We start from the raw sequence: 16767 nt of genomic DNA, 5'->3' as shown, positions 1-16767 counted from the left end.
TGTATTAAGCAATATATATAGCAATGTAAAGAGTTCTTGAAGAAGCAGACAAGAAGGAGAGGAGGAGCTGTTCAAATTCTAATCATGGTAAACACCAATGGTCAATTATCTTGGGTTCTAATGGTATATTTTGAGGCATATTAGCTTGAAACCACAAGAAGTCACAAAGAAAATAGGAAAATTCAGTTCACAGCTGGAAGAGTTGAGGTTCAAGTTAACAGATACGGAAAAATCACTTGATCTAAAAGCTAAACTGGACTATATACTGGAAAAAGAGATTACTAGAAAGAAGTGGTGCATCTACAAGTAACAGTTAGACCCAACGTACCAAAACACTTGCTTAGATTGGTCTGCTTGTCAATGAAAACCTTGGCAGAGACAACATTTCCAAATGGCATAAACATCTGCAGCAGATCCTGATCCCCAAACTCCTGGGGGAGATGGTAGATAAACAGATTGGCTCCCTCTGGACCTTCAAAACAAGAATATAAGTTCAGAGAAGGAACAGATAACATAAGCCTACATTATAGAAAAAAATAAAGGAGATCAAAGACCATTGTAGCTGGATCTTCTAGAGAAAACAATGAAATCTGTTGTATGCACTTCTGCAGAGTATTTGATTCCAGAATAAGTCAACTTGATCATTTGCTAGGATTGATCATTTGCATAATTCTAGCTCTTTCTCCACCATCTTTGCTTGCAATTCCCATACTGTACTAAGATTGCTTCACACATCTTAGCTGCAAGAAAAACTGAACGATAAGCTTGATGTTGTTTCATTTGGTCAAACGAAACAAGGTAAATCTCAACTGAAGCTGTAAGAAATAAGATTACAAGTAATTTGACAGATTATTTTCTAAACACCACCCTACATTCTGCTGAAAGTTTACTCTTTTATTCTTCTTTGTTTTATACCACGTTACATTGATTCAGAAATTGCAGAGTGGAGAATTGAAGAGAAACTAAAGAAATGAGCATTGAGGATCTGCACAATGAAGTGGAAGACAAAGAACTTCACATTTGGAAATACCGAGAAACCAAAATTAGAAAACAAAACAAAGAAAACAATACCCTATACCACAATTGATTCTTTAGCAATATGATATATTTGGCTGAAGACCCATACACTCTACTCCTCCAAGAAACTGGAGGAGTACTACTACTAAGCACTTGAGACAAGTTAAATACTGGGAGCAAATACCTATATAAAAATAACTTTACAAAGTCATTAGTAGAGAGACCTCAAAGGCTTTCCTTCAGTTTATTCAATAATATTTATTCTAAACAATGCCAGCAAATTAAAGCTTTGCAACACAAGGTAGCTGCAAGGGCTAGGCTTGCCCTTTTGAAAACTCCTCTGAAGTTGTTTGCAAATTTCTGCCTACCTTCTTTTTGACTTCCTGCTGCACCAATACTCTGCTGTGTTAAAAGACTCTGGTTATAGAGTGTGGGCAATGCAGCAGCAGCATATTGCTGGATTCCAGAATAAGCCTGTGTGAGAGCTTCCATTGTGCTACCTGTCCCATTTGAAAGACCACCACTGCCAAGTCCTCCATTTAAAGCTGCCATGCCTGTGTAAGAAAGAAAAAGTAAAGATGACTGAGTACTGCCATTAAGTTGAATCAAACATCTTTCATTACTCTGCACTACTATAAGAAAAGCAAGGAGCAGGAAAAACAAAATTAGCACAGCTTGAGGAATGATAACGTGGTATTCCCCCAGTCCACCACAACACACAGCTTACCTGCTAGAGAGCTAACATTCAGGCCTGCTGTAGCCCCTGCCAGTGTCTGCAATGCTCCAAGAGAAGCCATGGGATTAACAGAGGAGCTGCTACTGGAGCTAGGTGAGGAACCTGCTATTAAAATAAGATAATTAAATTTCAAACAATACCTTTTTATTGTGATAATTCTGCTTCTCCATTAAATCATTTTTGTAGGAACAGCTAGTACAGAACAAACCAAGGCAACAGTCAAAAGTCAGGTGTCAAGGCAACTGTCAAAAACACTTCAAGCACATAAAACTTGATTGATCTCGTACCAAAACTCTGTGTGTTTTTAAAACTTTCTACATTATAACATCTATTTTCTGCAGCAGTAACAATGTAATGACATGTAAGACATCTGAGATTCAACCAATTTATGAGTGACATCTACCCTTTGTATCTCAATCAAAGTGACTAGCAGCAATATCTATTATTGCAGCCAGAAGTGACTAAGATTTGCTACATATTAACATGAATCCTTGAAACACCACACAAGGTGAAGATGACCAAAAACACAGATATGAGCAACATCAAAGAAAGCTCCAGTCAAATTGAACATATGGCTTTCCAATACAGCCAAAGCAGGAACAGCAGATGCCCAGACACATGAAATAATTTTCCATTAAAAATCACACTGCAGCAGCTCGGACTATGGCCAAGAAAAGGACTGGAACAAAAATCTAAAATACAGTCTGTCCTCTATTGACTGCAGCACCACTAACACCTTCAACTGTTTTCACCTCAGCAAGTAATGTCTACAGATACAGTCCCAAGCAGACTGATAGCTGAAATGTCCTGCCACATTCTGTAACAGGTAAGAGTTAAAAGTGAAAGCTGGTGCTGTAGAGGCATCTCGTGGTCCTCCAAGAGGAATTTACATCACATCAAGTGGGCAACAGAAGAACTGAAATTCAGCCATCTTTACTTTCCTTCTCATTTTTGTAATTCTCACTGTGCTGCATCCATTAAAGCTTTGAAAAAAATTGTTCACTCTGTCAAGTGGATTTACCTACATTTCATATGCATCATGTTAGATAGGTGGCATCACGTCTCTGCTGGTATGGAACATGGTAACTGAACAGAATGCAGCAAACTCGTCTAACAAGCCAGGCCAAAAGTGTGCTCTAGTACCTAACAAAAGCTGCAAAAGTACCCAGGGAGCTGCACTCTGTATGCAGTTGAGCTTTTGTACTAACACAGGAAGGGACAAGCTTGCTCTGGGAAAAGTTCTAGACAAACATTCTTAGTATCAGAAATCAAAGTGTCCCAAACAATATGTCAAGATGCTTACTCCAAAGAGGAGACACTTTCCATCTTACTATCAGTAACATTTTAAATGCTGTAAAAAATACAGAGAACAGATTACAGTAATTCTCAAGTCGGTAGAAAAACAGCACAGCTAGCTGAATAAAAGCCAATGTACAAATAATACAGCTGCCTTGATTTTCAAGTATCACTTGTTTTTTTGCAGCACTTCATTGCTAATCTCCATAACTCAAGCAGACACTTCATTTGACAGATGAGAACACCATCTCAAGAGAAAGAAAAAAGTGGTGGTATGGGAAAGAAAAAATGAAGCCAAGGCTTGAGAGCAAAGTAAAAGACAGAATGGATCCTTTGCAACTTTAAAAAGGTTGTAATTTTAAATACATTCATTTAAATCACTGCAAAAAGATGAATGCATTTATTTTTAGTTCAGCTGGCTTAACAAACATCTGCTTATGCAAGCATGAAGCGCTTTAAGACATGAACATTGCTGAAAATAAGAACAAGAAAACACAATGTATTTTCTTTATCATGTATATACAAGAATTGCTGTAGTGAGTCAGCACTCTGGCTGTAATGGTGACTAAAGGCATATTGAAGAATAATAGAGCAAATACAAAGCAATTACAAAACAATGCTTCCTAAGCACAGTTCCAGCAGTGTGCAGCATTAAGACCTGTTCAGCTGAGGGCAATGTCTTTCTATTTAAGTTATGATTTTCATTCATTAATTACATTGCATTTTGAACACTTTTTTTTTTTTTTCCCTTGTGTTGTAAGGCACTGAGTTCTGCCATTTAAGCATGTGTCACACAAAGAAATCAAAGCAGCTCAAAACTTCACCTGATATCCTGCAATTCTTGCCTTAGAACATCTAGTGACCAGCCTCTTTATTCATTTCCCTATTCATCTATTTCATGCCCCCTATGTATTTGTTGGGCTTCTGTCATATCCTCCTCCAACACCAGACCTCTATTTTACAGACTTTCTAGTTGCTCTGAATGGGAAAGGAGTTTCATCTCTACTCATACTCTCTCTTCTTCTGTTTTTCTAGTTTTCATATATCATGTCAGACTGGAAAAATAGACCACAGTAAAAGGGATGGAAAAGCAATCTAAGTTTATACATGTGTTTTAGTCCATTCCTAATTCTTAACATCTTTCGTTTCTTCCTCTCATAGCATTTCTTCTTGCAATGCTACTGAAGTTAAATATTCTTGGATCAATGTACTGAATTACACCTAGCTAAAACAGCTAGCCGTAAGCTTACTAACTGAAAGGACTGAGGGTTTTTCAGCAAGTTTTAAGAGGTAGTAGAGAATAGCTAGCAAAGATAACAGAATTAGGACAATCAGCTTGCAGAATGTAAACAAATGGATTTTCCTGATGCTTTCCAGAGAAGAGCAAGCCTGTTCTAGTTCAGTCATCTAGCATACTTTTCACAAACCAGCAGTTTTTAATCTAAGACTTCAGCCTCTTTAATATGGACTACCCATAGGTGGATGCAGTAGCAGTACATTCAGTTTCAAAGGGTAGCTTTGGAAGCTGCTTTATTGCAAATTTGAACACAGAACAAGAATTCTTAACACTTCTGAGTTCAACCACAGTGACATAGAACCTGCATTTAGTCAAGATATTGCACCATTTAAGACTTCCAACTTCTCCAACACACAAAAGGTATGAGTGCAGATAAAAGAAAACCAAAAGGAAACACCTCATAATTGCTGTCTGGATTTTTCCACCACTTATGCAATCTGAAGACAATCCAGGAAAGATAGCCAAATAAGCATTAGGTGGACATTTGGATGACAGATGGACAGGAGTCAAGCTGGTAGTCATCTCATCTGCAGTTAGGTTTAAGAGGTTATCACAGTAGATGTTGCCATATGTCCCACACAGACAAGGAAGACATTTACTATGTCATTTACATGGCACTGAACAGCTATATTTAGAGTTTTTAAGGTCTAGGCGTGGTCCAGAAAGGATGTTCTGAATGCTGTGTCTAACAGTGCTCTATGAAAATACAAACAGTGTGCATGCACATATAAGTATTAATCAAAAGGCAATTCCAAGTTTGGTTTTAAAAGCGACAATAGTTCAGAGTGAAGAGCTAGCACGCTTTGCAATGATGAGAAATATCATGAGACTGAATGCTGTATATATGCACATCAAGGTTTTCTTTTCCTTTTAAGTACAGCTTTAAATGCAAAGCGCATAAGGAAAAACTCTTAAACTGATTTTAATTGGTAAGTGACTACATATAAACCATTATACCCTCCGGAATTATTTTTAGATTTTATTTTTTTTTTTTAAGAAAGATAACCTCCACTCTTAAATTATACTTGAAATTCTGTTTTAAGAGCTTACTGACTGCTACATGTTAGAAGCTTGTGAAGAATAAACTAATCTATCTGTATAGAATATTAATTCAAATGACACTCTATGATTACTTGATTGTAGATGCACAATAATTTAAGAATGTGATTGGCCATCAGAAACTTGCTCAGGCTTAGGACAGCTGGTGATTGAAATTGGACTGCTGTTCCTCACCCTCTGCTTCAGGAAATGGCATCTGGGGAGAGCTGTGGGATAGCTAAAATACATAGAGGAGTAAGTAATCTCGAAGAGTCACAGAATCATAGTATAATTTCAGTTGGAAGGGAACAGCCCAAAGCAGGTCTGGTCTCTGAGTTAGAGAGATCTATTCACAGCCTTTTTCAACACAATTCTGAATCTCTAAAATGATGGAGATTCCACAACCCCTCTGGCACCTGATTCCTGTGCTTAATCACTTTCACCAAAAGTTTTTTTCTTTTCCCCTTTTACAGCCAGTCAGAATTTTCTGCTATTGTGTCCACTGCTCTTGTTCTTTTTGCTTTATACTTCTAAGAAGCTGGTTCTGCCTCTTCTAACATGTACAGCATTTTAACTACACAACCTGTCAGTCTTGTTCCCCACCTCAACAGATAGAAAAAGCCAGCTACAGTTAGCAGATGACAAAGCAAACAACAAAAGCTTAGATCTAAGCACCAATTAACCTCACAATTCCTGCTCTGCCACTGCACGAAGAAATATGGTAGAAATTCTTAGTCACATTTACTTCCATTCTTTCTCAATGTCAAAGCAGTAATAATGGATTGTAACTGTACTTCTTCTATAGCCTCAGCTCTGTGGGAATTTTGTTTGTTCTGAAATATTATAGAATAGGATACCACAACTGGTAGTCAAGATAAACGTTGAGGTTTTACCTTGAAGGACTTCAGACCACAAAGTTTTTATGTAAAACTCTGTTACAACAGAACACTCTGAGCTGAGTTCTCCCTCAGGAATTTCTGTAAGTAGAAATCTGCAAAGTACCCACAGCTTAACTCCTAATCAAGTGACATATGGTTTTCTCAACAGCTGTTTCTTATAATCTGGTAGTCTAGCTCTTTGGCACTGCTATGCAATACAAAAAGCCACCTGGGGCAGTTCAGAATATGCCTCCATGTGCTAGAGATTTGTGTATTCTGCTTTTATGAGGCAGTTGTATTTTCTTCACCAATGCCAGAGAAATATAAAGTGGACATTTCTAGTGCATTACTCCATGTTTACAGCATCTTCTATCTTCATGTCCAAAGGAACAGGGCACATTTGCTGCAATATCTGCCTAAATTCACAGCTACATTAAATATGAGACTGTAGTACAATGACTGGAAAGAGGCCACCTACCTTTCTGCTTCACAACCATTTCAAAACTCTTTTTTACATTACACTGGCCATTTGGAAGAAGAAACACAGCAGGTAAAGGAAAAAAAAAGCCTTTGCTGGTGATGGCAAAGATATATCTACCCTAAGCAAATGGCAGTGAATGTGCAGGTAGAACTCGTATCTATTGAAGACATTAAAGACATCAATTAAAAGTCTCTATCAACACAACAGTGACAGAAATGGACAAAATAGATTACATCTAACCTGAAATGACTCCCCAAGGCAACCCATGTCATAACACTATGGCATAGTCAGTCTCTTACCTGAGCTGGTGAGCACACTCAGGGGACTGCTGGAGGAGGTGAGTGCAGCGGTGCCACTTGGTGTGTTCTGAGCTGCACTGGCTGCAGCTGCTAACGCAGCTAGGTTCTGTAACTGCATCGCATTCAGTCCTGCAACACATTGAAGAATGTACAGTTTCTCCTATAGTAGGCACCATCATCCAAGCCTAAGATCCATCAGCCTCTGCACCTCATAATAGGGTAGGCAGTAATGGGAAGGAGTTTAAGAACATCAGATTTCAGTACTAGTTACTGAATCTATTCAACCCTGTGATCCTTTGTCAGAACTAAAAGGGAATATATGTCGCACATAATGATGATTCTCCTTAAAAGACCATGATCTCAGATGCAGATTCCAGAGCACAGGCATTTTCAAGCAGTGTTATGTCCAGTCACAAAAGCATAGAGATTTTAACTGCTATGGAGAGTTAAGCCACGGTTTGATGGAGTTGATCTGCAAGCCAGAGAACTTGTCTAGACATCAGGCTAATAACCTCTTCTCATCTTATATGCCTCTACTCTCTTTACATGGGAACAGTAACAACTGCAGAATTCTTTTAAGAAGATCTATATAACACAGTGGCCAATGTCATACCTTTAACCTGTCATCAGCTGAACATCAACTTGTTTTGTCTGGCCTCCTTGGCAGCCAGGAAGCAACAGTCAACTGTGAGACAAGGTTAAGTGGCAACTCCTAACCATGAGATCAACCACTATATGCACAGATCAGTCAGCCGGTCAAACAAAAGTGGTAAAGAAAATAGAAAACATTAAGCATGTTGTGGGTAATAAGCCAGGAATACTCAAGTGAGAGGAAGATGTGTTGATGAACTTTTTTATCGGTCATTTACATATATGACTCACCTTCATTCTGATTTATAATTTATGAATTAAATGATTCAGTCAGTATTGACACTAATTTGCCATCTTTCCTTGTCACTCTATTATCATTCATCCTGATTCTGTTCTAAAGACTCCTGTATTTCAACCATCCTTCAGTTAGCTAGCTCAATTCTTCCATTTCTTCTTCTTCCCTTTCACATCTCCTCATTTGTGTATCTTAAATTTCTCCTCTTTTCCCATGACTTTGTTGATGTGGTTCCTTGTATTTCAGATGCTTCGTAAGTACGTGGTGACAAAGCACACGTGTCAAAATCTCAGCTTTACAAATAAGGATGCAAACAGACAACACAAGGATGTGAATGGCAATGCAGAATAAACTGTTCATCTTCTTAGTAGCTTATACTACCTTTAGCTCTTTTATTTTTTAAACCTCAAACTGTTTTAACTTTCTGACTGGGTCTGTATCTTTAATTCTATTTAGCGCTCAAAACAAGAGGATTCTGATTTTGTTTATATTCTCTAAGATGCAATTCTAACAAAAAATATTAAGTTAAAACCTAAGTTTTGTTGTCATTGTTACTGTGCTACAGAGGGTTAAAATTGCAAGTGCTAGAGCTAGTGAAGAACAGAGCAGCTTGCTTCCTTTCTGAAGCAGTTTGGCATGTACACGCTGCACCTGTTCTCCTGCCATCACATTGTTTTTCCTTCTGCTTTCCAATAGGGTCAAGATTAAATTTTGTCTATGAAGCCCAATGCAGACTGGAATCTAATTACCTGCTAATTTTTCTATCAAAGTCAAGAAATGCAATTGAGATATTAATGGAGCTTTGAAAATAAAATAAAATTCTCCCTGTGTAGAACAACAGCCTTGGAAAATTCAAAACACCATGCGACATGCTACTTACATGCCTAGGTTCTCAGTTTTTAAGGTGCTTTTTATACAGTGAAGACAGAATTACCCTGAAAACTCCACATGCAGTTTCATTTAGCTAGGCCCCCCTCAGCAGCCCTATGGTAACAACAAACATGAACTGGTTTTAGCTTTCCTCCTTTACTACTATGTGCCTTCATACATAAGCAAGTGGGAAAAACTGGCATTATGCTCACAACAAAATCTGTATACATCACCATCATAAAGCTGTAGGGTGTAGCAACACAAGTCATATGTACAAAGAGACATTTCTTTCTTAACAGCTCATGTTCAATGTCCGCACAGACAGGGCATGGACAATCGCTAACTACCAGACAACTCAAAGAAGCAATTTTCAAAGCTTTAAATGTTCACTACTAAAACAAAAACCACGTTGTTGTTGGTTTTTTTCTACCAGCAAAAGCATTTAGAGAATGTGGAAATGGGAGTTCCTAACAGGGGTCTTATTATTCCCGACCTGATGAGGATGGAAAGGGAAAATTAATTTGCTGCCCAATATCAGAAATTTAAGAATATCTCCATAGCTCTAGAAGAAATAAGTTAAAGCTACTTCAAATATACTTGCTTATAAAACATACATCTATACTTGGTGTAAATTTTGATCAGTACTCTACAGCTAGGAATCTGGCTCCTATCTATTAAGTTGGTATTTCTCCATCATAAAAATATTGTAATCAACTAGCTCAAATGCAGAAAATAAAGAAGCAGAATGAAGCCCTGGTTTAAAGTGCTATCAACACTGCATTTGCAACTCTGAAGTACTTAAAAACAAAGATTTGAAACAGGAGACTTAAAAAATTCATTGTAACTGAAACACATGCACTAGTGCTTATTTCAAAATACAGTGTTTCAAATATGCATCTGTTTCCATGAAAATGAATTTATACAGCTTTTTTTTTTTTTTGTGTGTATCCGTAAGAGATTATAGATTTCAAATGCCAGAGGTAAGAGAGGTAAACAGCATACCACAACTTACCTTCAGGACAATGATTAACTAAGATTAAGAGGGAACTTCCACACTCGCAGCAGAGTATTCCTATTATTCCACAAGATCAGCAAACTCAATACTATTTACTACAATCCAATATGTCTACAGCCTTCTGGCTACTTTCTCTACCCCCCTCCTCTTTACTTTGGTATCAAATTTATCCTCTGGTGAAAAAACTCACCTCCCATTGGGTGGAGGCTGCTCAACGTGTTCAGGTTCCCAGATGAGGCTGCTGCTGTTTGCTGAAGGAGCTGCAAATAAAGCTAGACATTACACCAAAAAACAAAACAAGAGTGAGAGTGAGGGCTGGCTCCGCTTCTGGGAGAAACTGCATCACACCACAGCCAGAGTGCCGTCACAAAGGGAATTCCCACTGCTTACACACCACATCACAGCAAAGCACATCAAAAATTCCTCTTATAAAGCACAGCCAGAACACCATCATGGTGAAAATCAGTGTTGCCCATGCACTACATTGCAGCCAAAGCAATAGCAAAACGCTTTTCACACTCAGCATAGTCAATATACTAGCCAAGGCAAAGTTTCTATCTAGTGCACAAAGACAAATCAGCACTGAGACTCAGTAATAAGAGAGAGTTCCCTTTCAAAGTACCTCAGGAAGATCTGCCACCTGCAAGGATATACTACCTCAAGTCAGACTTCACAACTGACATCACCCATATGGGACAAATGGCATGCCAAAAGTCAAAGAGCCAATGTGAGAGGGGATCTCTTTCACTTTCCTTAAGCACAGCACCCGTTAAAGAAATTTCAAGTCCTGGCTAGGAAGCTATTCAGGAAGATTTCCTATTCCTTTCTCCATTACTTATGTATTGTTTAAAAAAATTCCAATCCATCAGCTTAAGCAGAAGTAAGAGAATGCCCCCAGTGCAATAGTACACCATACCAAGAATGAGATGAGGCTTTCCTTTTCTGCTTTCTAGATCTTAACATTGCATGAAAACAGTTCTCATAACTACTCTAACAACCTACAGCACATTAGTTTATGAAAACAAACAGCAGACTGCACTCTGTTGTATCACTGTTGCGAGAGAGAGCAGAGTCTCTCTATTCACTGGTGAATAATTGTGTTTTTTTATTGTGCACTGTGAGCTGCTTGATGCTTTCACCTGATCAGCTTTTCTCTTTGTACAGCACCAAGCACTATTCTATGTTTCACCGGAAGAGGACGAGAGAAATAAATACTGGATGAGGAACAATGGAAGAATACAATAATTATGTTATCATTATGCCACAAAAGATGTGAAAGGGTATATATTTAGATGAATAAACACAGAGCCCATAACATATGAGGAAAACCTTCCCTCTACAAAGTTATTTTACATACAATAGGAAAAAAGTTTCAGTGCTTACTACTTCAGAAACTGGGGCTGAAATACTCACTTAAATGCCTCCTGACTAGCTTCTAGTAAATGACAATTTCCTTGTAATTCAGATTCCTCATCCACCAATTGGAAGATAACAGCCCTACTCCTGTCTATAAGGAGCCTTCAGAATCCATCAAACGCCAAAAGACAATCAGACACCAAGCTATGAAAAGATGAAAAGAAACCAGGTCAGAAACTCACTGCTAAGTATTGCGGTCCAAGCGTGTTGAGACCAGCCAGGTTTCCCCATACAGAGGCAGCACTGATCTGCTGCATTTGTTGCTGGAGTTGCTGAGCAATTCGTTTCTGCTCTTTGTCCTTCTGCGTGTCTGCAAATTTTACCACAATGGGAGAAGAGCAACCCTGCAAATAGCAATTGAAACAATTACACACTTCATCACAAAACTTCTGCATTAAGACCAGCCATTGGAAACATTTTTGATACCCTCCCCAAACATATGTAATCAAACAATGCATTTAATTAAAGATTCAAAATCTCATTTGCTTTTTATTCTACTTTGTACTTTCATATTTTCTCTGCAGATGAGGTTTCTATCTTGAATCCTAATAGTACAAGCAGAGCAAACACAACAGCCCAGGAGTAGTATTTATATACTTCTCTCCACTCTCTAGTTTCCCCAAACTCCACAGTGACTGCCTGACAAATTGCATCATCTCTTGACATCCACCACCTTGTCTTACCTCCATGGTTTGCGCTTGGTGCATTGCTTTGATTGCTGTTTGCGCCATGGCTCTTGTTGTAAAAGTCACAAATGCACAACCTGGAAGAAGAACACAAAAAGGAACCAAGTCATCACTATATACACATTTCTAGAACAAATAAAGAAATGAAATGCCTATTGGAAAAATCACAGGAATAGCTGAAACGCCACCCTGAGGTGTAAAAAGCAGCATCCAGCAGAGAACAGCCAGAAAGGTTCCTGCTTACCTCGGCTCAGCCCATCTGGGCCCCGTAATATCCTGCATTCTTCTATCTGCCCAAAGGGGGAGAACATCACTCGGATATCATTCTCATTGCACTTCTTCGATATCATTCCAATAAACAACTTCCTATCTTCTACTGCTAAGAAATCAAAAGATAAGAGTATTACCAGCAAGTATGCACTTACTACATCTTATTTTGTCAAATTTTCTCCATCAACTACAGAATTACTTCTCCTCTAATTCGGGGAATTCCAGCTGCTTGTCAAAACCAGACTCCTAACAATGGAATATTTTTGTTTTAAGAAGATTCATATTAGACATCTCATACGGATCCTTGTTTTACATTTTACTGAGCTGCAGGAAGTGAAAATAAATAAATATTGCATTCAGCTCTTCCCTGTACCTCCCACATTCATTTCCTGGTGAGGAAGAGTTGTGTGTATTTTACTGGACTATTTCCATCGTTTCCCATCTCTTCATTCTAGACAGACAACGCACCTCAACTGCATGTAAACAAGCATTTTAGTGGCAGAAGACTTCTTTCTAGACTATTAGATTACCCTCTACCATGTCAATCATGTGAATTAAGTTCTGCCTATTTCCTTATGTTCTTGCCAACAGTGGAAGCAAAAGCTTTTTAGTTGTTTCATATTGACCCATTCAGATCTTTACCAAAAGCATGAAAATGACACCTCAAATCTGAGCTGTCTTTTACCACATATTACCTCCAAATGCCAATGCAAAGATATATTAAAATTGAAGGAAAGCTTTCAGTGTGGACTATTTTAAGATAAATGGTGCAGAGACAGACATTTATCTTCATCTGCCAGTTTGTGGCTACTAACTTCAGAACTTTATACCTCTCAATCTATGGATTTGAAGATGCTAGTCACCTGTTAAATACTTCTAAGTGAATGAGAAAATTATACTCTGAATGCCACTTGGACATATAAAGCAGTTCACAAATAAAACATTCAACGCTATAACATGACAAATGCTGCAGCACAATTTGAAGCTTCAAGACAAAAAAAAAAGTCTTCTATTTAGTGTCACAGTAAGAGGCAATTTATTTGCTGAGCCTTCCTTGGAGTTGGAGGGAAAAATCCCAAGCCATTCCAGCTGGCAGGGCTTCAACTGACCATTAAATCTTAAAAGTTGCACTCAATTCACTGTCAAACTCTTGGAGCATAAAGCTGTTTAAAAACCTTACTGTAGTCAATTTTAGCTCAAGAGAACCAGAATTCCTTTTATTAATGGCAAGTTAAAACATTTTTTTAACCAATGCTTTCATGTTTATATTTTCATCTACATTTTTTACTAATATTCATTTAATAGCCTCAGATCTGCCATCCTAGAACACTTCTAAGTCCTTTCTGCCTCCTCCTTTCCATTATTTTCCCAGGAAACACACATATCTGTGCGTGTGTACATGTGTATGTATGTGCATAAATAAACTCATATATATATACATGGATAAATGATCATTTTACTCAATGCTAGATGTAAATGTCTGAAATGGTCAATGTACAGAACTACATTCACAGTATTTTCTCTGCTGGAGATGAAGTGTTGACTCCCACTCTAGTCACAATAGGCCTACAAATTAGTTAAGACCTGAAAAGCGTTTCCAGATTTCAGCCACCTTAGTTCAACCAAGAACTCACTGGATGTTTCCCTAACCACACCATGGTTTTTCTAGCAAACAGCAACAGTGGTAGATACTTAGTCATGAAATTCTAGAGACCTCACTTAAACTGCCTAGTGTACTGAAAACATTTGTTTAAAAAAATAATTAAACCCAAACCCCAGTGCAAGATGCCTTTGTCAGAAGCTGTTCAACACAAGGAAAATCTTGAAGTTTCCCAGTTGGAATAAATGATGCCACAAAATTCAGATTCTAGTAAAGCTTACCATTATTCTTTTCACTATCAGCTGGTTTCATCTGGATAGGATGGTGCATCTGAAATGCAAACAGATTATTTAATCATAAATGCATTCACTTTATGCTAGATGAAATACATTCCCACAACAACGGTGAATGTATAAGCTTGTAGCCTATACTGCCACTACAGAAAGGCATTAATAATATACAAGCATCTGGAAGAAAAATCTTCTAATTATATACCATCATTCCTCCCAAGAAAGCATTATTACAGAAGACACATCCACCCACTCTACTACCAAATCTATTATTGTTCCAATTTTATGATTTTTCTCATTCTAACAGTTCCCTTAAAACAAGACTTCAGAGAAAGATAATGTCTGTTTTTATATCAGTGGCATCAGAGATCAGAAAGACAAGATAGAGCTGTGAAGGGAGCATGTCTCTTCTCTTACCCCTGGGAGAATCTTCATGTTGTGAAGAGCATTCTGTGCTTCTAGTGCAGCTTTACGGGTATAAAATGTAACAAAACAGCACCCTGCAATTGAAACAAAATGCTAACCAAAGAAGAACTCTATGAATCTTGACATGCTGTACAGAAATTACAAGTCCCACTTCTACTCATCCAATGACAACCAAAAGAAGTTAAATAATGAAATAGGTAGGTATCACTGATAGGATTATGTTTTTCTCAACAGTTACTAAGCGTAATTAAAATATTCTGAACCAAGTCAATACTACCAGCACACCACTAAAACAATCACTTAGACACATCTAGCAAACAACTCTTGGCTACTTCCATTTCTAAACTCAATCACTTGGTTGTATCCAGGACTTCCACTTAGTTTCAGTGGCAATACAATATTGCGTGTTTCTGAATTTTGTATATTATTTGAAACAGTGACATTTCCAGCAACATTTTGGCCATATCATAACATTATAGCAATGCTCTGGAGCAACACAATATTTGTTTATTAGCTGCTCTGCTCAGCACTCATAATCTATACTCTTCATACATCCCCAAACAAACATGCAAGACTGGAACAGTGTAAAAACAGCAGAGGGCTCAAGTCTAATATGAGAAGTATAGTTCTCACCTTTGCTTTGAGGAGGGTTCTGGCTCCTGTCTCGCAAGACATTGATTTCATAGACAGCACCATACTGTTCAAAAAGTTCTCTTAAATCTTTCTCACACCAGCTCCGTGGGACCTGACCCACAAACATCTTGATAGCATCTAGATCAGGTTGATCTGGGTGATCCAGTGTACCATTCATTTTCTTTGAGCTACAAAAATTCAATAAGGAATTTCGGTTACTTAGGTTGCCACAAATTCTAGATGTTATTGCAGTTAGAAGCAGTATGCCTACAGCAAGTAGGCTACAGCAAAAAACATTTGTTACATCAATATGCATGCATTTACATATATATGCCATATACATAGATATGTACATTGCTTGCCAGTGAATGCAAATAATAATACATATACACACAATTACATTCAGAAAAATTATTATTACTCGCATTCACTGGCAAGCAATATATTTGGAAACCAAGTACTCTCTTCATACGGTTGTTTAAAACTTCACCTAGTGTTTGCTCCTATAATGTAGTCAACATCTACTTTTCACACGATTATCACGTCTGTAGTGATGTCTGGAAAAACATTAGTTCAATTCTGTAACATTTTACAGAAGACACCATATAAGAAAAAAAACTAAACTCAGCTGAACCACAAGCTGCTGTAATTATTAATAACTAAGGAAAATAAGAGGACATTTTTTGTATGCTTAAGCATGACTATCTGTAACTGTTTCTCAGAGTGAATAATACCTTAAAACAGAAAAAATACAACTGAACTGATGAGAAGTCTCATTAAAGGTTTTCAACACAGCAGCTTTGTGGAACTAGGCAGCTTTGAACAACACTCAGCAAAAAAAAAAAAAAAAAAAAAAAAAAAAAAAACACCAAAAAACCAAACAGGCTGACAGCGCTGATGAACAGGTTGGCCCTTGATAATCTTAGTTTCAGAGTAAATCAAGCGGACTAACAGTAGGCTGCTACCACAGCAAAAGAGACATTTATTAGACTATAAGAAGTTTTGAGTATGGGGTTCCCTGCATGTGGCAGGGGGGTTGGAGATTCATGATCATGAGGTCCCTTCCAAACCTGGCCTTCTGTGGGGTTCCACAAAAGGCTCCGAGGCAATACATGTATGAATAAGGTACTGCTAGCCATATGAATATTATTTATGGCATGTTAATAAACTGCATTGTACCCTGTTCAGCTAGTTGCAAGCCATACACAGCTTTCAGTATCAACTCCCCATTGCCTGTTGAATACAATGTGAGGTCTTGTTTTTGGTAGTCAGTCTGATATACCACAGGATCTACCTCTGTGGAAGACTGCCTGTAATGGCAGCTATTCTACTGCAGCTACAGTGATTAGCAGGCTAAAATCGCTGACCAACTCCAGCAAAATCTAGAAAGGACATGAGGAGGACAACAATAACCATGCAGTGATTTCCTGCTGGCCTCAAACCCTTTGTTGAAGGATACAAGCGTCCATCTTCCAGGGTACTCAGATCCCTTCACTTCTGCCTTTTTCTCCTCTTAAAGATTATTTTTCAGTGGTTTATTAACGGTACATTAAACAGTGTTCCACTGCTCATCTGCAGATTCCTCCCTCAATAGACTTTTCAAAAAAAATTCAAAAGCAGGCAATGTTTAGTT

At 37.9% G+C, this 16767-nt stretch overlaps 1 protein-coding gene across 13 annotated transcripts in view; it reads right to left on the bottom strand.

Moving 5' to 3' along the window:
* CELF1 (CUGBP Elav-like family member 1) overlaps positions 1 to 16767 on the bottom strand; it is a 54242-nt gene that overhangs the window by 10680 nt on the left and 26795 nt on the right. For 6 of the 13 annotated variants that reach the window (XM_048947941.1, XM_048947942.1, XM_048947943.1 and 3 more), the window contains exons 3-13: positions 15135 to 15322; positions 14493 to 14575; positions 14067 to 14115; positions 12160 to 12294; positions 11913 to 11992; positions 11412 to 11573; positions 10004 to 10085; positions 7043 to 7171; positions 1745 to 1858; positions 1386 to 1571; positions 329 to 472 (exon numbers count right to left, since the gene is read on the bottom strand). In XM_048947941.1, coding sequence (XP_048803898.1) covers positions 329 to 472; positions 1386 to 1571; positions 1745 to 1858; positions 7043 to 7171; positions 10004 to 10085; positions 11412 to 11573; positions 11913 to 11992; positions 12160 to 12294; positions 14067 to 14115; positions 14493 to 14575; positions 15135 to 15312 — 1342 coding nt within the window. In that variant the 5' untranslated portion in view covers positions 15313 to 15322. The remainder of the gene's footprint in view (positions 1 to 328; positions 473 to 1385; positions 1572 to 1744; positions 1859 to 7042; positions 7172 to 10003; positions 10086 to 11411; positions 11574 to 11912; positions 11993 to 12159; positions 12295 to 14066; positions 14116 to 14492; positions 14576 to 15134; positions 15323 to 16767) is intronic. The other 7 variants (XM_048947933.1, XM_048947932.1, XM_048947937.1 and 4 more) reach the window with 7 other exon arrangements.

This window comes from Lagopus muta, chromosome 6 (assembly GCF_023343835.1).
Source record: "Lagopus muta isolate bLagMut1 chromosome 6, bLagMut1 primary, whole genome shotgun sequence".
Taxonomy (NCBI): Eukaryota; Metazoa; Chordata; class Aves; order Galliformes; family Phasianidae; genus Lagopus; species Lagopus muta.
The sequence above is the reverse complement of the archived record's forward strand: the minus strand, read 5'-3'. Positions and strand labels throughout refer to the sequence as shown.